Source organism: Chionomys nivalis, chromosome 7 (genome assembly GCF_950005125.1).
Source record: "Chionomys nivalis chromosome 7, mChiNiv1.1, whole genome shotgun sequence".
Taxonomy (NCBI): Eukaryota; Metazoa; Chordata; class Mammalia; order Rodentia; family Cricetidae; genus Chionomys; species Chionomys nivalis.
This window is the reverse complement of record NC_080092.1, coordinates 35,604,687-35,629,685: the sequence shown is the minus strand read 5'-3', so window position 1 is coordinate 35,629,685 and position 24,999 is coordinate 35,604,687. Positions and strand designations below refer to the sequence as shown.

Sequence of the window (24,999 nt, the reverse complement as noted above, 5' to 3'; positions counted from 1 at the left end):
ATCTCCTTATTTCGTGCTTTTATTTTTAGTTTTTTTCAACATTCATTATCATGGAATGATATATTCAGTTGACTTTTCTTCTTCTGGCAATTTAAATAAAGTATAATTGGAGTAGATGGGGCCTCTTGTCTCTTAAAGCTGTAGAGAAGAATCGACACCTGAAAGTTGCATTCTGTCTCTGAACAGCACATTGCTGAGACTTCCACAGATGTTCCAGTAAGTGGTTGCTAGGTAACAGTATTTCTCATAAAATTTCTAGGGAGATAGTAGATTTAATTTTGGCTATATTAAGTTTATGGTGTTTCATTTTTTTGTTTGTTTGAACAGGGTTTTACAGTGTAGCCCAAGCTGATCTCCAACTTGAGGTCCTCTGGCCTCAGCTTTGGAGTATTGGAATTATAAGGTATATATCACAGTGTCTGGCTCAAATTTGTATCTTTGGAAGAGTCTTTTAGTGAATAGAATATTTAAGTTCAGGAAATTGCAAGTTTTTGCAGTTTGTTAGAAAGGATAATCAAAGTAATTGATATAAGTCATGTCACTTTGAAAGAATTGTACAAAAAAAGGGGCAAGTAAGATGTCTCATAGGGTACCTTTACTGCCAAGTCTCAAGACCTCAGTTCCATCCCAAGGACCCACATGATAGGAGAAAACTGATTCCTGCAGATTGCCCTCTGACCTCACATGCATGCCCCCCACAATGACAAAAGGGAGGTGCAGCTAAATACTAGGAATAATCGCCATTGGCCAGCTAAGGAAAGGAAGCTAGCAGTGGAAGCAGTGGCTATTTGGGGAACCCAGATGAGCCAGCAGGAGTGGTGTCTGGGGTGCCCTGGGAAGATGTTTCCTCAAGGAGAGGTTAGCAGTATTTGGTGCTTCCTGGAGACTGGATAGTTTGAAGACTGCACTTGGGCTTTAGGTTATTTGTGTGACGGAAGCATCTTCTGTAGTCCTTTTTGTGCAGAGCTTGCAGTGACTCACAGTGGACAGTACTAAGTTCCATCTGTTCTGTTGTGTTCTTTCCCACTTGGTTTTAAAGAATATGGTGAATACAACACACAGAATTTCGAGACTCTTGTGCGTCATGACTTAGAAAGCTAAAATCTCCAACACATGAGCATTGAGATTGGCTAGGATGATGATTAAGAATTGAGATACTAATGAGTTGTTTTAGTAAACAATTTGTTGTTGTTGTTTTTGTTGTTGTTTGTTTTCGAGACAGTGTTTCTCTGTAGTTTTGGAGCTGGCCTGGAACTAGCTCTTGTAGACCAGGCTGGCCTCGAACTTACAGAGATCCACCTGCCTCTGCCTCCCAAGTGCTGGGCTTAAAGTCGTGCACCACCACCACCCAGTTTAGTAAACAAAATTTTGATGAATGAGGGGGAATGAGTGAGCGGGGCAAGGAGATGACAACAACAAGAAAGGCGAGGCAGGCGTTTAGAGGCGAGTCAGGAGTGCTCTGAAGGAGGCCTAGTGGAGGGGCGTGCTCTGCTAATCTTTTCTGTGTCTCCTGAGAGCCAGCAGGTGGCTTCCACTTGCTCAGGCCTAGAATCTAGAATCTAAGACCGTGAGCCCCAGAAATACAGCACAATTCTGCTTCTATACATTTATCTGGGAGTGGGTCCATGCTTAGGATTGGCAAATGGGTCGGTGTCCTAATGGGAACATTCAACTAGAAGATTCAATTAGAGCATTCAGCTTGTTCCTCTGACTTCTAAAGAAAGAGTGTGACTGGAGTGTAGCTCAGTGGTAGAGCATGCTTGAGGTCCTGAGTTCTATCTCCAGCATAAAACTATAAAAGATAAAGGAAAGAGGACTGAAGAAATGGCTCAGAGGTCCTGAGTTCAATTCCCAGCAAACACATGGTGACTCACAACCATCTGTACTGAGATCTGTGCCCTCTTCTGGCCTGTAGACACAGTACAGAGCACTGTACATAATAAATAAAGATTTATAAGGGTTGGAGAGATGGCTCAGTGGTTAAGAGCACTGCCTGTTCTCACAACCATCTACAGTGAGATCTGGTGCCCTCTTCTGGTCTGCCAGCATACATGCAGACAGAGCACTATATACATAATACATAAATAAACCTTTAAAAATATATAGGTATTTGGTCATACCTAACTCTTTTAAATGATTTTTGGCAAAATTTATTTTGTATCTCCTTTATCAAATTTTTCATATTCTAGGAAGCTGGAGAGAGGGCTCAGTGGCTAAGAGCGCTGGTTGGTTGCTCTTGTATTGGACCTGGGTTTAGTACCCAGCATATACATGGCGGCTCGCCACACCTCTAACTAGTTCCAAGGCATTTGACGCCCCTTTCTGACTTCTTTGGGTAGAAGGCATGTACATGGTGCACATGCCTACATGGAGGCAAAACATTAATACACATGAACTAAATCTAAAAAAATTTAAAAATTTTTCAAATATCCTACTTTTGTTTTTATTTTAGCAAAGAACTAGCTTCAGCTGAACAGAATAAAAACCATACAACTAATGAGCTGAAGAAAAAAGAAGAACAGTTGTCCAGTTATGAATATAAGTTGTTTGATGTTTGTGGTAGCCAGGATTTTGATAGTGATTTAGACCGGCTTAAAGAAGACATTGAAAAGTCCTCAAAGCAGCGAGGTAAGTCGTCACAGTTTCTATTTTCAAGGATCTTTGCCTTTTGGACATTGCACAGGTAACTGCTGAGGGTCAAATTATTTTTATTTGTGTGTATGCGCATATGAGTCGAGTGTCCACAAAGGACAGAGGTGTCCGATCTCCCCTGGAAGTAGAGTTGCAAGTGACTGTGAGCTGTCCAGGCTAGGTGCTAAGAGCTAACCGGTCCTCTGTCAACACACCAAGTGCTCTTAACTGCTGAGCCACCCCTAAGGCCCTAGGTTAGATTTTATTTTATTTGTTTGTTTAGGTTTTTTGAGACAGAGCTTCCCTGTATAGCCCTGGCTGTTCTGGAAATCACTTCATAGACCAGGCTGATCTTGAACTCAGAGATCCTCCTGCCTCTGCCTCCTGAGTGCTGGGACTAAATGTTTGTACCACTACCACCACCTCCTAGCAAGGACAGGAGATTTTATAACTTTGTTATGGATCCTGACTTGAGCTCATTCCTGACTGCAGCTCACTGTGTGAGTTGTGGCTTTTGGGCTTACTGAATCAGATTTATCATCTATAAACCAAAAACAAAGCTATAAATCATGTAGGATGTTAAAAAGGAGTAAATGGGGGCTGGAGAGATGGCTCAGTGGTTGAGAGTACTGACTGCTCTTCCAGAGGACCCAGGTTCTATTCCCAGCACCCACATGGCAGCTCACAACTGTCTGAAGATCCAGTTGCAGGGGATCTGACACCTTCACACTAATGCACATAAAATAAAGTTGAATAAACTATAAAAAGTATTTAAAAAAAAAAAAAGTCAGTCAGATGCCATGTAGCTGCTGAAGGAGAGAAATGCAGGAACTTTACCAGTAGGCCACAGCCTAGTGATATACAGATTAATAGAAATGGATTAATTTAAAAAAAATAAAAAGGAGTAAATGAAATTATGTGTGTAGGGAATGCCCGACACATAGAAAGATTTCAGTAAAATGCTATTATGCTTTTTGTATGATACCAAAAAATTGTAAGAAAAATGATTATATAAGAAAATATATGTATGTCTGACTGGAGATTTCTTTATTTTTTAAATAGCCATGCTGGCTGGAGCCACAGCCGTTTACTCCCAGTTCATTACTCAGCTGACAGATGAAAACCAGTCCTGTTGCCCAGTCTGTCAGAGAGTATTTCAGACAGAGGCTGAGTTACAAGAAGTCATCAGTGACTTGCAGTCCAAGCTGAGGCTTGCTCCAGATAAGCTCAAGTCAACAGAATCAGAACTAAAAAAGAAAGAGCGGCGCCGTGATGAAATGCTTAGGCTTGTGCCCATGAGGTAAACCTAAAGTAGTCATGGGGTTGGTGTAGCCTTTTCTCAGGGTGTGTCCTGAGACTTGGCTCAAGTCATAAGTTGTGACAGCTTTTCAACTGGTTACTGATGGCATTTTCCAAACCTCACAAACAAAATATGAAAAGTTCTTCCAAAAGATGACTCATGCGCGCCCCCCCCAAAAAAAGAAAACCCAATTTTTTAAAATTATATTTTAAAATTATATTTTAAAATTGTTGGAATGGGTATGGGTGTACCTTGCCATTTGTGTGGTAGTCAGAGGACAACATTGGGAAGTCTGTTCAGACTTCCACCATGTGAGTCCTGGGGGTCAAACTTGATGGCACTTTTACCCACCAAGCAATTTTGCTCATCAGCCCCAAAAGACAACTTTAGAGTATATTTTATCTTGTTCCCACTTTTGAAGAAGCACAGATTATTTCTGCTACTGTGTCTTTCATATATACTAGAAATTTAGGCAATAGTCTGTTAAGTGAAATCTCATGAGGAAATACATGATTCCTATCCTAGTGTCTCCTAGAACATAGACACGTACACAGGAGCTGGTGGTCTGTCAAGGAGGCAAGCTCTCAGAATTAGACAGAGCTGGGCTTAATAGAAGCACTTGAAAATGGTGCAGACAGAAGTGCTACTTCAGAAGAAAGGAGCCTGGGGGTGTAAGAATGAGATAAGCTTTTTGAAAACATGGCAGGAAAGGGGGTGTAATGCCTTGAGAAGTTTGTGTGACTTAGTTATCAGGACAATAATAGGGGAATTTGAACCATGTACAAACAAGAGAGGAACTTACCCTAGACTACATCCAAAATGTTATCTCAGGACTGAGGCATGATTTTTATGCCTGGTTCCTGTAAGTTGGAAAGATGGGGCTGTATTATGTTCACACCTCCTATGACTCCTGCTAGATGATAAGGAGCCACCCTAAAGTCTTGATTGTGTTTATTAATGTGTTGAATAGATCAGGGTGAGAAAATCTCTGGAAGCTGAGAAGTCAGAATCTGTTGTCCAGAAAAACTACAGAAGAGTTTCAGGAAAATGAGGAAAGTCTAAGGAGATTGCTTTATGGCAGCCAGCTTCTAAAGTGGACCCCATAGTCCCTCGGTGTTCATGTGTGGCAGGATTGGTCTGTGTGAATTGAGAAAGGCCAGAAGTAGCTTTACCTAGTGGTTCATACCTGTAGTCACAACACTTCACAGGTGAAGTCAGCAAAATTCAGGGTCATCCTCTTCTGCATAGTAAGGTCAGTGCCAAATTGGACTACAAGGGACTTGTCACAATCAATCAATAAGAAAGAAGCGATAGCCTGCCCTTGCAAGATTATGTTACCTAAGGTACCGTGTCTGTCAACCATTCTAGTCTGCCGTGTTCACATAACTCTATGGAGAAGTCTGCATAGTGCGGACTGGAGGCCTTCTTACTGAATAGTGAGTGTGGAAGCAGAATTTGTAGCAGTTGATCTTGAGATGACTGTAGCCCTGGCCAAAGGGCTTGGCTTCACCTCCCTGAGAGACTGTGTCAGAAGACCTCCTGATCCTCTTATCTGTGAGCAATAACTGGTACTCTTTTTTAAAAGCTGCTTGGTTTGGGGGTACTTATTATGCAACAATAGATAACTACCATATGCATCAAGAGAGAAAAACCAGACTGTTAGAGCCACAGAGAAGGTGATAAGAACATACAGCAGTAACTTGCGATTGAAAAGGAAGAATAAGGTAATATCTAGAAAAAAAGATCAAATAAAAGATAAAATTAAAGCTGATAGAAAGTGCACACAGAAAATATGAAGTTGTTCTATCATACTGAAATATTTCAAATGGTGCAAGGTAGCATGCTGCTATATTTCAGGGCTCGGCACAGCTCCCCTTCTCAGAATAGCATTTCTTAATCATTGCCATGTCCTGTGACTGGTTACTTTGCTGAATGAGGGATGGTACTATTTATTCTAGTCACTGCTGTGTCACTAAATAACAGAGAAGACCTACTGTCCTTCCTCATGGTTCTGTAGGATGGCTGTCATCTGGGTCTTGCAGGAAACAGCAGTCATCTTATAGTTTGCTGGTGCTGGACATTCAGGATGGCTGATCCTGACTGCTGGCCGGGAACCCAACTGAGGGATGTCATACAGCATGCTTTCACATGGCCTCTGCATGTGTCCTGGGCTTTGGCCAGCAGTACGGCTTGGTAATCAAGTACAATTATACCAAGAGATGGGAAGCTGATGCTTTGTGTAGTGTCTGTCTGTCTGTCTGTCTCTCTCTCTCTCTCTTTCTCTCTCTCCCCCTTTGGCTTTTTGAGACAGGGTTTCTCTATAGCTTTGGAGCCTGTCCTGGAACTAGCTCTTGTAGACCAGGTTGGCCTCGAACTCACAGAGATCTGTCTGCCTTTGCCTCCCGAGTGCCGGGGGTTAAGGCGTGTGCCACCACCACCTGGCATCTCTCTTTTTTTTTTTTTTTTTTTTTTTTTTTTCGAGACAGGGTTTCTCTGTGGCTTTGGAGCCTGTCCTGGAACTAGCTCTTGTAGACCAGGCTGGTCTCAAACTCACAGAGATCCGCCTGCCTCTGCCTCCCAAGTGCTGGGATTAAATGCGTGCGCCACCACCGCCTGGCCCATTTCTCATTTTTAAGGATTTATATTTTTGTTGTTTTTATTTAGGTATACATGTTGAGAGGGCGTATGTATACACCCATAGAGGTCATAGGCATTGAATACCCTGGGAGCTGGAGTTACAGATATTTGTGAGCAGCCTGATGTGGGTGCTGGGAACTGAACTCAGCAACAGTGCTATTTCGTCAGTTTTCTCATCCCTGTTCTTAGGATCCTACACGGCATTTAGTTCTTTCCCCATAGGCGTGTACAGTCTGTGTGCAGCAACAGTGCATTAGCCTTTGGTCTCTTTCATGGCCTTGAGGAAGCTTTTGATGGGTACAATCAGTTAGTTTGTAAAATGTCTCTGCTTGGCAACATCCCCATAATAATACTGCAAAGTTAGCAATGGCTACTAGCATCAGTAGGTAGATGTCTGAAAAACAGGATATTCACCTATTCTAAGTGTATTTCTTTTAAGAGTTTTTTTTTTTTAATACAAAGAAAAAAGTAAAGCCAGGCGGTTGGTGGTGCGTGCCTTTAATCCCAGCACTTGGGTGGCAGAGGCAGGTGGATCTCTGTAAGTTCAAGGCCAGCCTGGTCTACAAGAGCTAGTTCCAGGACAGGCTCCAAAGCCACAGAGAAACCCTATGTCAAAAAAGAAAGAAAAAAGTAGGCATTTTACAGTGGAAAAACATGGCTAACACCACTATGATCAAGTGAATAAGGTAGACCTCACAAATAATAGACATGTTGACATCATTGTGCTACTACAGGATGTCCTGGAAAGGGCTAGCATAATAACCTCATTTTCATTATGAAGAATGTCAGCTAGATTGATTTCATTGTGTTTTCTCTTAAGGGAAAGCATAATTGATTTGAAGGAGAAGGAAATACCAGGATTAAGAAACAAACTGCAGAGTGTCAGTGGAGACATACAGAACCTGAAGACTGGCATAGAAGAACAGGAGACACTCTTGGGAACAATAATGCCTGAAGAAGAAAGTGCTAAAGTATGCCTGACAGATGTTACAATTATGGAGAGGCTCCAGGTAAGCTTACTGCAGCTTAAAGTAGAAAAATTGACCTGTAGGGCTTGAATGTGAAATGTTAATGTATTTATAAACAGTAGCCTGTAGGGCTTGAATGTGAAATGTTAATGTGTTATAAACAGTAGCTGGAGCCCCGGGCAGTGGTGGCGTGCTCTTAGTTGAGCACTCTGGAGATAGAGGCAGGCAGATCAAATTCCAGAACAATCAGAGCTACACAGAGAAACTCTTCTCTTTAAAAAAAAAAAATCGCTGGGCGGTGGTGGTGCATGCTTTTAATCCCAGCACTCAGGAGGCAGAGGCAGGCGGATCTCTGTGAGTTCAAGGCCAGCCTGGTCTACAAGAGCTAGTTCCAGAACAGGAACCAAAAAGCTACGGAGAAACCCTGTCTCAAAAAAATCCAAAAAAAAAAAAAAAAACAACAACAAAAAGCAGTAGCTGGGCATGATGGCTCACACCTTTAATCCCAGTGCTGGGGAGGCAGAGGCAGGTGGATCTCTGTAAGTTCAGTACCGGCCTGGTCTACATAGCAAGTGCCAGGCCAGTCATGAGTCATGGCTACACAGTGAGACACACATTCCCTCCCTCCCTCCCTCCCTCCCTCCCTCCCTCCCTCCCTCCCTCCCTCCCTCCCTCCCTCCCTCCCTCCCTCCCTCCCTACCTCCCTACCTCCCTTCCTCCCTCTCTCCACAGTAGCTAATTTTCAGGTACAGATAACTGATTAACTGATTTGTATAGATCCTAGGCTTAAAGTATTTATAAACTACGGAAATCGAGGCATAGTTCATTTACCTTATTTGAAGTACCAGACCTTAATTTCACTTTTTATCCTGTTAAACTTGGCTTTAAAAGGGCTTGAATCATGATAGTGCAGTGAGTCTCTTAGAAGTGACTGTTCTGTTCTTAAGATGGAGCTGAAAGATGTTGAAAGGAAAATTGCACAGCAGGCAGCTAAACTGCAAGGGGTAGACGTGGATCGAACTGTCCAGCAGGTTAACCAGGAAAAACAGGAAAAACAACACAAAGTGGATACAGGTAATGAGTGTTTGCTCACACCCCACAAAGACGTCAGTGCTGCCCCACATGCATTCATTCTCCCGTTCCTTTCCAAGTGTGCCACTTCTGCTTCTTTGCCTTGTGCAACAGACCTGGAATTGTAGAGTCTGATGAGCTGTGCTCTTTCTCAGTTGTGCCTGCCCTGTGACTGGGTGGGGATAGCGAGCAGGGCACCCTTGTTGCATGTTGGAGCCCACTGCATTTCAGCCTCTGAATTCTTTACACTGTAAGAACTCAGAGGGTGATAACAGTGCTTTCTGTACTCATCCATATGTTTCTGTTCAGTTTCCAGTAAGATTGAATTGAACCGTAAGCTTATACAGGACCAGCAGGAGCAAATTCAGTGCCTGAAAAGTAAAACAAATGAACTGAAATCAGAGAAACTGCAGATATCCACGAATTTGCAACGTCGTCAGCAAATGGAGGAGCAGACTGTGGAGTTGTCCACTGAAGTTCAGTCTTTATACAGAGAGATAAAGGTAGGAATGCACATACATGTTGTTTTGTAACTTAGTCCAGACACAAAATTCCCTCTATTGGTGTTAAGAGACATAACTACCGTTATTGTGAGACTCAAGTGAAAGTGTTATGATGATTCTTCATGTGTAGTGTTTTTTGCGGGGGTGGGAGGGTTTCAAGGCAGGGTTCCACTGTAGCTTTGGAGCCTGTCCTGGAACTAGCTCTTGTAGACCAAGCTGGGCTTGAACTCACAGAGATCTGCCTACCTCTACCTCCCAAGTGCTGGGATTAAAGGCGCGTGCCACCACTGCCTGGCTTCATGTGATTTTTGAGTGGCAGAAAGATTTGGAAGAAAGAGTTGGGTCGTGTAAAGAAGAACCAAGTATCTAGTTAGATAGTGAATTTCATGTGACTAGAAGTGGTCAGATGGTGGCTGGCTATAGTTACATATGAATTCTTGTCCCCAAGTGTTGTATCTATGACAGACACCCGTATGTTAGCACTGCTCCATTCAATCCCACATGTGATTTCAGCCTGCTTGCCAGGGCATGGGGTGCTGCAGGCCCTGGAGTGCACCTGCTGGCTTTATCTCAGTGCATCAAAGCAATGTCCTAATCCCGGTTTTCATGATTACAACCACTCATTCAGTAGGTACTACACATGTTACCCAGTCTATTTAGCAGTGATTTCTATAAATGCTCCTTTATTTCTTAAATAATTCTGGATTAAATAATTTGGATTTATACTACAAAGTAGTATTACCTTGCACTAGTCTTAACTGGTTATAAATGATTTTTACTTAAAACATTGAGTATCTCCCAGCCCTGTTGATAGATAACAAAGATTTCAGAATGCCCATGGCTGTCCAGAGAAAGCAAGGTTGATGGTTAGAAAGGTCTTCTGGTGGGAAGGCACTTGGCTCTCTACCACACCACCTCCTCCCTGCATGAGAAAACACACCAGTGTTGAAGTCACAAATGTCTGTGTCTTCCTTGTAATCTTTTAGGTTCGGAACATGCTTTAAGAGTTCAAGGTTTAGCTGGGCGATAGTGGCGCACGCCTTTAATCCCAGCACACAGGAGGCAGAGGCAGGCAGATCTCTGTGAGTTCGAGACCAGCCTGGTCTACAGAGTAGTTCCAGGACAGGCTCCAAAGCCACAGAGAAGCCCTGTCTCGAAAAACCAAAAAAAAAAAAAAAAAAGAGTTCAAGGTTCATTTTTTAAACTGTGGTTATCATGTGTGCATGTTCAACGCAATGTCACAAGGGACTTCTGATTAGTACAATAGTTTGTCATTTGAAAGTCCCCTTTCTTCCAGAAAAGGTGTGGGCACACCGCTGTCAATCGGTGTGCTGTTACTACCATGAAAATAACTGCTTAGCTGACATGTAAAGAAGAATGCTGCACTGAGCAAACCTTCCTCGTCTTTGATCACATAGAGCTGACATAGTTCCCTATTGAACTCTTGAAGATCCATGCATAAGCTATATGGTATAATTGGGATCATATGGCTAGATGAAAAATGTAGTCATTTTGGTAGTCATTTCTGGAGCTGGGCTAGGTTAGACTCTTGGCTACTACATTTACTTTTGTGACCTTGAACAAGTTACTGTTTGTTTGCTTCTCTGAAGCATGTGGATAAAAATATCAGTGCCATCTTCACAACCCTGTCAAGAGATACAAATAAGTTAAAGCCTGACACCTGGGATGTGTTTTACTGAGGCTGTGGAGCCTGGCATCTGAAATAAGGTAATGAAGTGTTGTATGACTGGTCTGGCTTTGTGTGTGCTCAGGATGCTAAAGAGCAAATAAACCCTTTGGAGACAGCACTGGAAAAGTTCCAGCAGGAAAAAGAAGAATTAATCCACAGAAAACATACAAGTAACAAAATGGCTCAGGATAAAGTAAGTTCTTGTTTACATATTTTGCTTTCCCAATGCCTGTATTTACCATTTATAGCACTATTATTTTACATAAATTAAATAACTAGATAAAGTAAATAGTAGTTTCAGGTTTGTGATACTATTTCTGTTTTTGGATGCTGGATATTAAACTCAGGGCCTTGTGAATGCTAGAGTAGCACACTTATCACCAAGCTACATCCCTCGCCCTCATGACGGGTGTGTGGGTATGTGTGCGCGTGCGCGCAGTTGAGGGGGGCATCCACGTGAGTGTTCCAGTGTGCATGCCCATGCATGTACACACAGGACAGAGCTGGAGGTCTTCTTCTGTCGCTCTCCAGCTTGTCTCCTTGAGGCAGTCTCTTACTGGAGCTGCCTGGTGAGCTTCCAGGATCTGCTGCCCCCATCCCATCCCACCCCGCCATGCTGAGGTTACAGGCACACACAGCCATGCCCAGTTGTTTTTGTTGGTTTGTTTTTTGTTTTTTTTTTTTTCACATGGTTGCTGGGAATTTGAAATCGGGTCCTCGGGCAAGTATAGCAAGTACTCTTACCCACTGAGCCATGTTATAGTTTTGGATTTAGAAAATTCTTGAGAAAAGATTAAACTTACCAGCACTCAGGAGGCAGGGGCAGGCAGATCTCTGTGAGTTCAAGGCCAGTCCTTTAGGGTATGGTTCACCTACCAGGAGCCCCATCCTTAGAGAAAACTGACTGCCTCTGGTTTCTGATTTCCAAACCAGTGTTCCATTATGCTCTCTTACTGATCCCCTTTATCAGATCCTGGTGATTTTTTTAAATTATTTAGTTACTTGTTTGTTTTCTTGAGGCAGAGTCTCAGTATGTAGCCCGGGCACTTGATACGTAGACCTGGCTGGCCTTGGAGTCATAGTGATTCTCCCTCCCAAGTACTAGGATTTTGGACATGTGCTACTATTCCTAACTCATCTAGTGTATAATTTGTTTGGTTTTGTGTGTACATGTATAAACTTAATAAATGTCTTCCTGCAGATCAGTGATATCAAAGAGAAGGTTAAAAATATTAATGGTTACATGAAAGACATAGAGAATTATATTCAAGATGGAAAAGATGACTATAAAAAGGTAATTTAGAATAAAATTATTACTTGTTTGTTTTTATTTTCATGCACTTAATGAATCTTTTTTCTTTTTTAGCAAAAGGAAGCCGAACTTAATGAAGTTGTAGCTCAACTAAATGACTGTGACAAACACAAAGAAAAGATAAATAAAGAAATGGGAACCATGAGGCAAGATATTGACACACAGAAGGTAGGGCTTTCTACTACGATAGCACAGCACTGTTTCTGCAGTAAATTTTTTATAATAGAAAATAAATTAGATGGAAATGCAAATGGGGAAAATACATTTTTTTCTTCTTCCTTTTTTTTTTTTTGTTTTTTTTGCTTTTTGCTTTCTCTTTTGATTTTTTTTGAGACAGGGTTTCTCTGTGTAGCCCTGACTGTCATGGAACTCACTCTGTAGACCAGGCTGGCCTCGAACTCACAGAAATCTGCCTGCTTCTGTCTCCTAAGTGCTAGGATTAAAGGCATGCGCCACCACCACCTGGCTCATTTTTATTTTCAACAAAGGGCTCTCAGTAGTAAAAGTTTAAACATATAAAAGGCCAGGCATGGTGGAACAAGCCTTTAGCTCTAGCACTCAGAAGGGAGAGGCAGTTGGATCTGTGTGAGTTGCAGCTACGTGGTGAGATCCTGTCTATTAAAAACAAAACAAAGATAAAGATAAAAAATTAAATGCCCCCTCCTATTTCCAATCTTCTTCCTAAATGTTGCTACTATTAGATTCTTATTTGATCTTAAAGATGTGTTTTATTTCTGTATCAGTCTGTCAGATGGATAAGTGAGGTTTATATGCATATTTATACTTAAGTTTATATGTATATCTTACATTTGAATTATTTTCTGTCTTTTCAGCTAATATATTTTGATCTTACATATTAGCTCATAGGCTTTTTTTTTTAAAGTTTTAGACAGGTCTCATGTAAACTAGGCATAGGGCCTTAGTTCCTTATCTATAAGGAAAATATAATGTTCATTTTAGAGTTGATATGTGTCATTTTCTCTATTAAAATTAATTTCTACAGTAAGATTAGATTGAGATGTTATCTTTGGCAGTAGCCCAAGCCTTTTATCCCGGCAGAGGCAGTTGGATTTCTAAGCCTGCCTGGTCTACAGAGCCAGAGCAAGGACAGGACAGCCAGGTTTCTTCTACACAGAGAAGAAACCCTGTCTCAAAAAACTTAAAAAACAAAAACAAAACCCTTACCTTTTAAGTATTAGCCTGTTTGTTTCTTTGAAACAAAGTCTTGCAGTCCAGACTGACCTATAACCAGTTGTATGCTGGGCACCTTGAACTCCTGAAATCTTCTCCCACCTCCCCCACCCCCTGTCTTCATATCCCAAGTCCTACGATTATAGGTACACACAATCACTCCCAGGCTTTTCAAAAATGAAATATCAATACAAGGCTTATCTGCCTGACCTAATACATATATCTGGAATGTCTGCCTGCAGGGTGAGCCTTCCAGTTGGCTGGGAGCCTGGATAGGACAGAAAAGGATGTCATCTGTGTCTCTTGAGCTAAGATATATTATATATGTATGTGCATGAGAATTTATATGCCTGCCAGGACTTTAGATAAAGAAGACTTTAGATTCATTGGATCTGGAGTTACAGATGGTTGTGAGCTAATCAGTATGGGTGCCAGGAACCAAATTCCATCCTCTCCAAGAGCAGCTCTTGTTCTTAACTGCTAGACCATCTTTCCAGCCTTTTAGAACACACTTCTTTTGCTCTTGGACATCAGAACTCCAGGCTCTTTGGCTAGAGATGTAGCACACAAGGGGCTTGGATCTGATCTCTAGCACTGCATAAACTGCATGCTGTCACACACACAATTCCTGCACTAGAGTGGTAGAAGCGGGAGAAAGAAAGAGTCCAGAACTTAGATGAGTGACCCCTCAGGTTCTCAGGCTTGTACTGAGCTGTGTTTCTGGCATCCTGGAATTGTTGAGTTTGCAGACCACTGGTAATGAGTTTCATTACCCTCTATAATTGTAGGGGTCAACTGTCCTAACAAATCCCCCCATCTGTGTCCTATGGGCTCTGTCTCTCTGGAAGTCACCATGGCCAACTGTGTGCATTGCTGTATCAGCTGAACTCTGTGGCTGGGAACTCACTAATTTATGTGCTAGTTTAAGTCCAGTCAAGTTTTATCTTAAGTAAATTGACTGGCTGGAGAGATGGCTTAGTGGTTAAGAGCACTGGCTACTCTTCCAGAGGTCCTGAGTTCAATTCCTAGCAACCACATGGTGGTTCAAACCATCTGTCATGAGAGCCGGTGCCCTCTTCAGGCAGAACACTGTATACATACTAAATAAATCTTGGGTGAGGGGAGTAATTTGAAATCTGCCTCCCTTTTTTCAGTGACGGCATATATATGAAGGGGGGAAGTAGAGCTGATATTACTGGTGAGCAGCAAGCATAGCGGCACACACTTAGAATCACAGTGCTGGGGAGGCAGTGAATGGCTGTGCCTAGTGCTCACTGGTGAGTTCCAGTGTCCCTGAGAGACCATGCCTCAAAAACAAGCAAACAAAAAATACTGAAGTAGATTGTGAAGAGTGACACTCAAGGTTTTCTTGGCTGCCACACATACGTAGAGATGTTTGTGACACACACCCAAAAACCATCAAATAAACAACCATCAAATAGAGCCTAACAAAGATGAACTTTTAAGTGTTAACCTATTTTTTCCCTTTCTTTATCTTATTCTTTATATTTTATGAGCTACAATTAGAATTCCAAAGGAAAATTGGACCCCACAGCTTTTTACAACCAGTTACTGAGCCAAATACTGTTCTGACTTAGCCTTCAGAATAACACTTTACAGTAGGTAGCATTATCACCATAGTCCACGCAAACTAAAGTAAGACTGGAAGCTAACCTAAAAGAAATACTTGTCTGATGATTGTGTGCTGTCAGATTGGGAATGCTGCATAAGAATCAGTCTTAACTACAGTGTGTGATGGCCCTTTATAAAGTGCCCTTACATGCTGTCATGAAAATCAGTTCAAATGTTAGATCACACGAGATGAAAGCAGCCTTTCCATGTTCCTAATAAGGATAAGAGCTCGGTTCTCCATGGCAAGGCTTCAGCGAGCACAGCTGTCTTCAGTGTGTCTTGCGTTGCCTCAGCCACTGTACCTTCACAGCCACGTCACCTGGCTGCCTTTAGCTGTTTACAGTAATGCCTTTCATGAGTTTGCACAGTGGTAGCCTTCACTTTTCCCTTTCTTCTCTGGCTGACCTAGAACTCGTGATGTAGACCAGACTGACCTTGAACTCACAGAAAAGCTCTTGCCTCTGCCTCCCAAGTGCTGTGATTAAAAGTGTGCACTACCACACTCAGTTCTACCATTCTTCTTAATAATTTTTTAAATAATATTTTTAATAATTCTTAATAATTTTTAATAATAATTTTATTATTAAGGCAGTGGTGGCGCATGCCTTTAATCCCAGCACTCGGGAGGCAGAGGCACGTGGATCTCTGTGAGTTCGAGGCTAGCCTAGACAGGCTACAAAGCTACAGAGAAACCCTGTCTCGAAACAATAATAATAATTTTTTAAAAACTAAAAATAGTGTTTCTTGGGAGCACAGTTTGATTTGAACCTTTAGCACATGAGAGAAAGCCTTGTCTCCTACCACCCAGATACTTCACAGTTGGAAGCAAGGTAGTGTCAAAACTTTCCCTCCTGCTCCTACAGCACTGAGTTTCTGCAAGACTTTTTCCCCTAAATTCCAGTGTCGGCTTCTAAATTGTCTCCTAATGTGTGTCTCTTGTAATTCATTGTAATCACTAGGAAAACTATCAAGGTAGTTGTTTCTCATTCTTGCCAGGTAACGGAATGTCTTTTTAAGGATTAAGAGCACTCAGCATCAACAGCCAGTTTCTCTTTCTCTCTCTTTTTTTCCTTTTTTCTTTCTTTTTCTTTTTTTTTCTCTTTCTTTCTTTTGTTTTTTTCTTTTTGAGACAGTGTTTCTCTGTGTAACTGCTCTGGCTTTCCTGCTCTATAGCCCCTGGTGGCCTTAAACTCACAGAGATCCATCTGCCTATCTCTGCCTCCCAAGTACTGGGACTAAAGGTGTGCACCACCTAGCCACAGCCTGTTTCTTACTATTGCAGGTCAACAGGCAGAAACATCTCAGATTCACAGCTATGTGTTACTTCCCACTCCCTTGTGAGATTATGGGTGAAGTAGCCCTCATTCAAAGTGCTTGGCCTTAGCAGTGTTTTCCATCTTGTATTTCTTTATATCTTTTAATAATTACATAGACTCTATGAGTTGAGCATCCTTAACCCAAAAATCTGAAATGCTGCCAAACCCATTGAGGATTTTGGATGTTCAGAGTAGGAACATTCAACTTGTGTTTGCCAGCCTAGAGGCAGAGATTGTGTCTGACACATATTCTAAAGTGTCTGATAGTCTGGACACACGTGAGGAGACAAATAAGACCAGGGAGTAACATAGGGAAGACTTCAACAATTTATATTGATCTCTTGATTTGTTAAGGTTTTATTTTTATACCATAGGAACATAAATATTATGTATGTTAATGAAATCTTATACTCTAGATCAGCAGGATATGTAGCAGGGTTTCTGGGGAAGATGATTAAGGTTGTAGGCATGAAATAATGTCTGGGCCTGGTGTGGTGATACACACCTTTATCCCAGCAGTTTGAGACAAAAAGAAAATAACATCTGGTTAATTTTTCCATTATCCATTTTGTGTATATAAAATGATCACGTTTTATGACTTTTTACCAAATATGTCAGTATTTTATAAATAAGTACAAAAATACATGCTCTACTCAGTTATTAAGAGGCTCACCTCTGCCGAAGAAGAGCTCTTGCGTCATAGTCATGAAGGGGCAGTGCAAGCTGCTCTCTCCTTCTGGCCCCTCCTGTCCCACTGGCTGAGTCTCCTTCTGGTCAGTTTAACGTGATTTGTGGAGAAGGCAGTGTTATCACTGTCTGTCTGCACGTGCCTGTTAGCTTGTTTATTTTTGTTAACTGATACAGTGTTTATGTCTAGATACAAGAAAGGTGGCTACAGGATAACCTTACACTAAGGAAAAGAAGGGAGGAACTAAAAGAAGTTGAAGAAGAAAGAAAACAACATTTGAAGGAGATGGGACAAATGCAAGTTTTACAAATGAAAAAGTATGTTTCAGTAAATAGTGTTTATTGTTTATTTTTGAGGTCTCCCTAAACAGCCCAGGCTGGTCCCAAACTCATGGTGTTCCTGCCTCTACCACTCAAGGGCTAAAATTACGTGCATGGTCACTGTACTCAACACAAAATAGTGTTTTTGTTTCAGTGAAGGTCTTTACTGTTAGGAGCTGGAGAGATGGCTTAGTAGTTAAGAATACTGGCTGCTCTTCCAGGGACCCAGGTTAGATTCCCAGGGCCCACTTATCTACAATGGAGCATCCTCCCATATCCTTTCCCCCAATATTATGTTCTTCCTCTTTCAAAAAAATATTTTGTTTGAAACCCACACACATACACACAAGAAAATAAAAACAAACAAAAGACCAATAAGTTAAAAAATACCGAACCAAAATGAAACAAAAAACCCACCAAAGCTAAGCGGTGGTGGCACTGATCTTTAATCCCAGTAACCGGGAGGCAGAGGCAGGTGGATTTCTGTGAGTTCTGGGACAGCCTGGTCTACATAAAGAGACCCTATTTCAAAACAACAGCAACAACAGAAAACCGTGAACTTCTTTTGGGTTGGCCAGCTACTCCTGGGCATCAGGCCTGCCCTGGAATATATGGTTGATGTCCCCAGTGACACTCCATTGTAGAAAACTGATTCTCCTGTTGCCGGCCGGTATTTATTGCAAATAGCTTCTGGTTAGGAGTGGAACTTGGTGTCCATTTAATTTTCTCAGGGCTAGGACCTCATCTCAACTCAGATTTTCTTTTTAATTTATTTATTTTATGAGTATTTTGCCCACTTGTATGTATGTGTGCCACATTCATATAGTGCGTGTAGAGGCGAATAGATGGTGTTGGGTTCCCTGGAACTGGTGTTAGGTGATTGCGAGCCACTATGTGGAGTCCTGGGAGTTAAACCAGGATCCTCTGGAAAAGCAGCCAGTGCTCTGACCTGCTGAGCCATCTCTCCAGCCCAAGATAGATTTTTTTTTAAAAAAAATACTTTTGTGATTAAACTTAGCAATTTTTAAAGACAGATTCTCACTGACTGTCCCCTGACTGTCCCGGAACTCACTATATGGACCTGACAGGCCTTGAATTCACAGAGATCCACCAACTTTTACCTCCCATGTGTGAGATTAAAGGTGTCCATGACCATACCTGGCTGAACATGCTTCAGACTGCATAATTCATCTATTCCTCAACACATCTTCCACTACTAGGAAGTGGCAGAACCATCAACCAGATAGATAAACTATGTAATGATGTCCATAGACTTGTGAGCAATATCTAGCACAGAATGTGTGCTTAACAAGTAAGTAAATGAAGAAATTTAAGGCATATATTAAAGTCTGTATAATCTACCAGGGTACTAGAAAATTTTGAGTACTTTTTGGTCAGAATTGTGATTTTTATACTTTTGCAACAGAAACAGAATTTTTAATGCATTTTACTGTAGAAAATGACTAGTTTATTGCAGATAAAATTGCATTGTGTCTTTGACACTTTGACATTTGTAAGTAAAATTGACTGAAACCTGTTACCAGTAACTTCTCATTGTTGGCAGTTGTTGCCTCCTCAGTTCTTTCTAATGCAGAAGTGTGTGATTTTGTTGCGTGAATCCCCAGTAGTGCTTTACATTGTCAGCATCTAAAACCCAGGGACTGTTATGATGCTCATGTGTTATGAGGATTCTTTATTTAGCACATAAAAATTAACTTCTTCAGAAACCTAAATACTGCAGAAGTTTGAAAGGAAAAGAACTAGCTCAAAAGCCTTAGGAAGCCCGGAGCCTCTGCTGTGTGCTCATCATCGAGAATGACACCTGTCTTAGGGACTTTCTGCTTAGGTTGCCAAAAGCTGAACAGTGGTTCTCACTAATCATTTCCCCTTTTCTAGTGAGCATCAGAAGTTGGAAGAGAACATAGACACTATAAAACGAAACCACAGTTTGGCATTGGGGCGGCAGAAGGGCTATGAAGAAGAAATTCTTCACTTTAAGAAGGAGCTCCGAGAACCTCAGTTTCGGGATGCCGAGGAGAAGTATAGAGAAATGATGATTGTCATGAGAACCACAGAGCTGGTGAACAAGGACCTGGACATCTACTACAAGACTCTCGACCAGTAAGTCCTCGGCGCTTGTGCTCACTGCAGTGATAGCAGGTAGCGCACTGTGGTCGTCTTTTTTCCTGCTTTTGTCTTTTCAGTATATGACATTTCATATATGCCATGGAATGAAAAATACTTCAGCATCCTCCCCTAGCCAGTCCAAGAACTTCGTGTTTACTACTGACTGGCATCCATTAAGATGCTCTCCCATTTCAGTCTTCAGCATCTACTCCCTATCTCAGGAACAAAGATGTTTGCTTTCTCTGCTCTTAAAAACCAGGTTTAAGCCGGGCGGTGGTGGCGCACGCCTTTAATCCCAGCACTTGGGAGGCAGAGGCAGGCGGATCTCTGTGAGTTCGAGACCAGCCTGGTCTACAAGAGCTAGTTCCAGGACAGGCTCCAAAACCACAAAGAAACCCTGTCTCGAAAAACCAAAAAAAAAAAAAAAAAAAACCAGGTTTAATACACGTGTGTTGTATTCAAGCTTTTAAAAGTGGCATCCCATTTCAGGTACTCTTCCAGGAGTTGCTGTTCTGGTTTTGTCCATTTTGATATGGCTGTAGTTCATCCATTCTCTCATGTACAGAATCCTACCATGAATCACTGCTGTGCCCATCTCCCAAACTCTATGACATTTTCTGACAAAGAGATAGACTAACGCTATATATGTGGCAATGAGTTGTAGGATATGCTTGATTTTTACAGAATGCTGTATTTCTTTTTTATGGTTTTACTAGCTCAATATGGTGGCTCAGTTGCCTATAATCCCAGTAGGTAACAGGCTGTAGCAAGTGAATTGATGAGTTTAATGTAATGGGTTTAAAATGAGAAACAGTTGTGACCTTTGTGGACAGTCCTCTCATTTATTTTTTATTTATTTTTTTAAGAATAAAGTATTTTTGGGCCGGGCGGTGGTGGTGCACACCTTTAATCCCAGCATTCAGGAGGCAGAGGCAGACAGATCTCTGAGTTTGAGGCCAACCTGGTCTACAAGAGCTAGTTCCAGGACAGGTCCCAAAGCTACAGAGAAGCCCTGTCTCGAAAAATAAAACAAAAACAAAAAAGAATAGAGTATTTTTGTAGCCGGGACTTTAATCCCAGCATTCAGTAGGCTGAGGTAGATGGATCTCTGAGTTTGGGGCCAGCCTGGCCTACAGAGTGAGTTTCGGGACAGCCAGGACTACACAGAGAAACTGTTTCTACCTTAACTCCCATCCCCCTCAAAAAAAAAGAAAGTATTTAAAATTGTTTTTGGTTTTGGTTTTTCAAGACAGGGTTAATCATGCATATTAATGGGGTCAGTATGATAATTTCCACATATGTATATGATATGCATGGGTTAGATCTCCTCTAGTTATGAGTGTTCTAGTTTCAGGATTTAGTGCGGAGCTGATCTCTCATTCCTGACTAGCCCGGAACTTTGCTATGTAGACCAGGCTGTCCTCAAATTCGGAGATCTGCCTGCCTCTCTGCCTTCCAAGGTCTGGGATTAAATGCATGCGCCACCACACTCAACCTCTTCAGGACACTTCAACTTTCTCCCGCTATCACCTGGGAGTGAGATAGCTGGGTAGTATCGTCAGTCTATCTCTTGGTGTGTTTGGGGGTTTTATTTTTAAACATAAGTATTTCTGTTGTATATTTATAAGAGGGGTGTGTGTGTGTGTGTGTGAGTGTGTGTGTGTGTGTGAGAGAGAGTGTGTGTGTGTGAGAGAGAGAGTGTGTGTGTGTGTAGAGGAGCCATAGCACCTCTGTGGAGGTCAGAGAACAACTTTTTGGAGTGGTTCTCATCTATCTTTGCACAGGTTCCTCTGACTGAGTGCAGGCCATCAGGCTTTTGCAGGAAGTGTGTGATCCACTGAGCTGTCTTGCTAGCCCTATCTTTGGAGGGGGTGTTGTTTTTGGTTTTGCTTGTTCTAAGGCTGACCTTAGACTAACAGAATTGACTGCTAGGATTAAAGATGTGGATGTCTTTTAGAGAATCTTCAAACTGATCTCCTCCTGCATCCTCGTCAGCACTTGTTTTATGGGAGTCATTCTAACTGGAGTGAGCTGGTCTGTCACATGTGGACCGTGTGTGTTCTAACTGGAGTGAGCCGGTCTGTCACAATGTGGACCATGTGTGTTTCACTAATGGCAAATGATAGCAGTGTGTTTTCATGTTTGCTGATCATTTGTATTTTGAGAGGTACGTATGTAGCTCATTTGCCCCTTCTTTAGTTTATTGAATCACTCATTTTTTTTGTTGTTGTTTGTTTGAGACAGGGTTTTTCTGTGCAGCCCTGACTATTCTGGAATTCACTACGTAAATTCAGGATGACCTTGAACTCTGCCTTCCTCTGCCTCCTGAGTGCTGGGATTAAAGCTGTGTATCCCCACCACTCAGCAGACTATTCATTTTTAAGTTCCGCATATGTTCTAGATGTTTACCCTGCCAGATGAATGGGTAACATCATTTTTTCCCATTCTGTAGACTCTTTATTGATTCTTTCCTTTACTGGGCAGAAGCTTTTTGATTTGATGTAATTTTTGTCTACTTTTGTTTTTGTTTTTAGTACTTTTAGTATCTTGTCCCAAAAAACAAACCCTTGCCTTTTGCAGAGTTGTAAAGCAATGCTCCTTGTGCTTCCTTCTGCAGTCTGAGTTTCAGGTGTTAAATGTTTTCTGTTGTTGATTATGGTATGTAGGAAGAGACAGGTCTAGTTCATACTCTGCATCTAGATTCCCAGCTTTCCCTGTCCTTTGCCCACTGTCTGTTGTTAGCACCGTCATTGAAGACCAGCTAACAGTAGAGACGTGTATTACATTCCTAGACTCTCTGTTCCATTTTACTGATCTGGTATCTATCTCTTTGTCACTTCTGTGCTCTTCAGATTGCTGTAGCTTTTAGACTATTCTCTGTTGTCCTTTTTGTTCAAGATTGCTTTGACTACTTGGGTTTTGTCTGCTTGGTTCCTCATTTTATAGGTCCATATTAATCGAGGACTTTTTCCCTAGTTATCTGAAGGATGTCTTTGATACTTTGCTATGAATTGCACTAAATCTATGTGTCAGTTGGAAAAGCAAGGGGACAATTCAACAATACTTATGCCTAGTCTATGAATATGAACATGGGCTGTCTTTCTACTCTTGTGTTTTCTTTGAGTTCTGTTGTTATTTATAGTGTTTCATAGTGATCATTCTCCTCTTTATTTAAACATATTCTCAGGTTTTGTTTCTATAGCTGTTGTAAATGAGGTTGTTTTCATATAATTTGTAGTTGATATATGAAAAACTGATATGTTGATACTTTTGATGATACTCTGTGATCTTGTCAACCTGACTGCATTTAGAAGCATCTTGAAATCTTGGAGCCTGGGTGTGGTGGCTCATGCCTTCAATCGCAGATTTTGGAGGCAGTCACATCTCTGTGAGTTTGAGGCAGCCAGGTATATATAGACTCTATCTTTTTTTTTTAATTTTTTATGATTTATTTATCTTTATTTTATGTGCATTGGTGTGAAGGTGTCAGATCCCCTGGAACTGGATTTTCAGACAGTTGTGAGCTGCCATGTGGGTGCTGGGAATTGAACTCGGGTCCTCTGGAAGAGCAGTCAGTGCTCTTAACTGCTGAGCCATTTCTCTAGCCCCTAGACTCTATCTTTAAAAAAAAAAAAAAAAAAGGCTATCTTAGTTCAGTCCCCACAATCTTCATGGTTGAAGGGTAGCACCAACTCCTGTAAGTTATCCTCTGTCCTCCACATACTCTGTGGCATAGGCAGGCAGGCAGGCAAGCTAGCATGTGTACATGCACATGTATACACACACTAACAAGAATACAAACACAAATACAAAAGAAGCACTAGATTGGTAAAGCACACCAGTGTGTCTGTGAGGGTATTTCTACAGGCAGCTAGATATCAAGGCTCTATTCTAATAGACATTTGTTTAATCCATTTAAAATTTGAAGCCAGAGATAATAGTGCACTCTGTTAATCCCAGTACTTAAGAGGTGGAGGCAGGAGGATCAGCTCCAGCCATATAGTGACTTAAGGCTACCCTAAGCTTCAAGAGACATTGACTCAAAAATGTTTGGGGTAAGTTGTTGGGAAGTTGTAGAACTCAAGGCCTTCCTGAAGGAAGTGGGTCACTAAGAGCCTGCCTTGGAAGACAGTGTCTGAGCCTGGCCTCTTCTCATTACTTTTCTTTGCTGCCTGACTACCATGAAGTGAATTAGCTTCTTCATGCCTTGCCTCTGTGTTTCTGCCTTGCCACAGACCTAACAAACCATGGAGTCAGCTGACCATGGAGTGAAACTGAGCCAAATAATCACCTCTCCCTTGAGTTTTTTATCTCAGGGATTTGATCACAACAGAAACTTACTAAACAATCTTGTCTGCCACATCTCTAATTAGAATCTAATTAAGGGGGCTGGCGAGATGGCTCAAGGGGCTGGCGATATGGTTCAGAGGATACGAGCACTGGCTGCTCTTCCAGAGGTCCTGAGTTCAATTCCCAGCAACCACATGATGACTCATGACCATCTGTAATGAGATCTGGTGCCCTCTTCTGGCCCGCAGGGATACATGCAGGCAGAATATTGGATATATAATAAATAAATCTTTAAAAAAAATAATCTAATTAAGGTTTTAAAACAGACCAACTATTAGAGAGCCCTTGCCCATAGACTATGTTCATTTGTCTGCTTCCGAGTAATTCTCTGTCCTCGCTGCTACTTCCTGTATGCCTTTGGAGGGTGTTGTGTTCTTCTGCTTGTTTTGTTTAGTTCTTTAATAACATGTGCTGTGGATCTAGTAGCCCTCGCACCAACTTTCGTTGTGCAGTAAGAACAGGATTCTGCTGGCAAGGGTATTGAAACGGTTCAGAACAGATTGTCAGTAAGAAGCTACCATGTGGATTACAGTCAAAGATATCATGGAAAGTAAAACTGGGGATGACTTAGCAGGGTAGACGTTCTCTGAAAGTTGACAAATTTGATCTTCACCAGGCCTGCCAAACCTATAACGTAACTAAAAGTACTGTCTCTGGAAAAAGAATTTTAACCCTGTTGTATTAGGTAACTATTTACCACATCTTTATAGATGTTTCCTCATCTATAAAATGGGGATTAAAAAATATATACTAACATTCACTATAGAGATAGTTACAGGACAAACTCTAAGACAATGTAGAATTAATCCAGCTTCCACAGCATTTTCCTTTCTCCTGTCCTTCCCTTCCCTTCCTCTTGTGTGTGTGTGTGTGTGTGTGTGTGTGTGTGTGTGTGTGTGTTTAGAGACAGGATTTCACACATACTCAGGTTTTCTTGAACCTTCCACTATGTAGCCCAGGAATTTATACTAGTTTTCCTCCCTGGATCTCTCAAGACTCAAAGAATTCTGGGTCTGAGCCATTCCTGGCTCTGTGCTCCAGTGTTGAAGTTCCTAAACTCTCTGTTCTCTACTGACTTCAGGAACTAACTCTGAGCTAGGCTGTGGTGGCTCACGTCTTTAATCTCAGCACTCAGATGGCAGAGGCAGGCAGATCTGTGTGAGTTCGAGGCCAGCCTGGTCTACAAGAGCTAGTTCCAGGACAGGCTCCAAAGCTACAGAGAAACCCTGTTCTGAAACACGCACATACACACACACAAAAATT

General features: G+C 41.7%; 1 protein-coding gene across 2 annotated transcripts in view; it reads left to right on the top strand.

Annotated features, from left to right (window-relative positions):
- The window catches only part of Rad50 (RAD50 double strand break repair protein), a 59,891-nt gene that overhangs the window by 16,528 nt on the left and 18,364 nt on the right, over nt 1-24,999 (top strand). For both annotated transcript variants that reach the window (XM_057775666.1, XM_057775667.1), the window contains 10 exons: nt 2,453-2,628; nt 3,694-3,931; nt 7,389-7,578; nt 8,484-8,610; nt 8,917-9,110; nt 10,883-10,993; nt 12,002-12,094; nt 12,167-12,280; nt 17,129-17,256; nt 19,156-19,380. In XM_057775666.1, the coding sequence (XP_057631649.1) occupies nt 2,453-2,628; nt 3,694-3,931; nt 7,389-7,578; nt 8,484-8,610; nt 8,917-9,110; nt 10,883-10,993; nt 12,002-12,094; nt 12,167-12,280; nt 17,129-17,256; nt 19,156-19,380 (1,596 nt within the window). The remainder of the gene's footprint in view (nt 1-2,452; nt 2,629-3,693; nt 3,932-7,388; nt 7,579-8,483; nt 8,611-8,916; nt 9,111-10,882; nt 10,994-12,001; nt 12,095-12,166; nt 12,281-17,128; nt 17,257-19,155; nt 19,381-24,999) is intronic.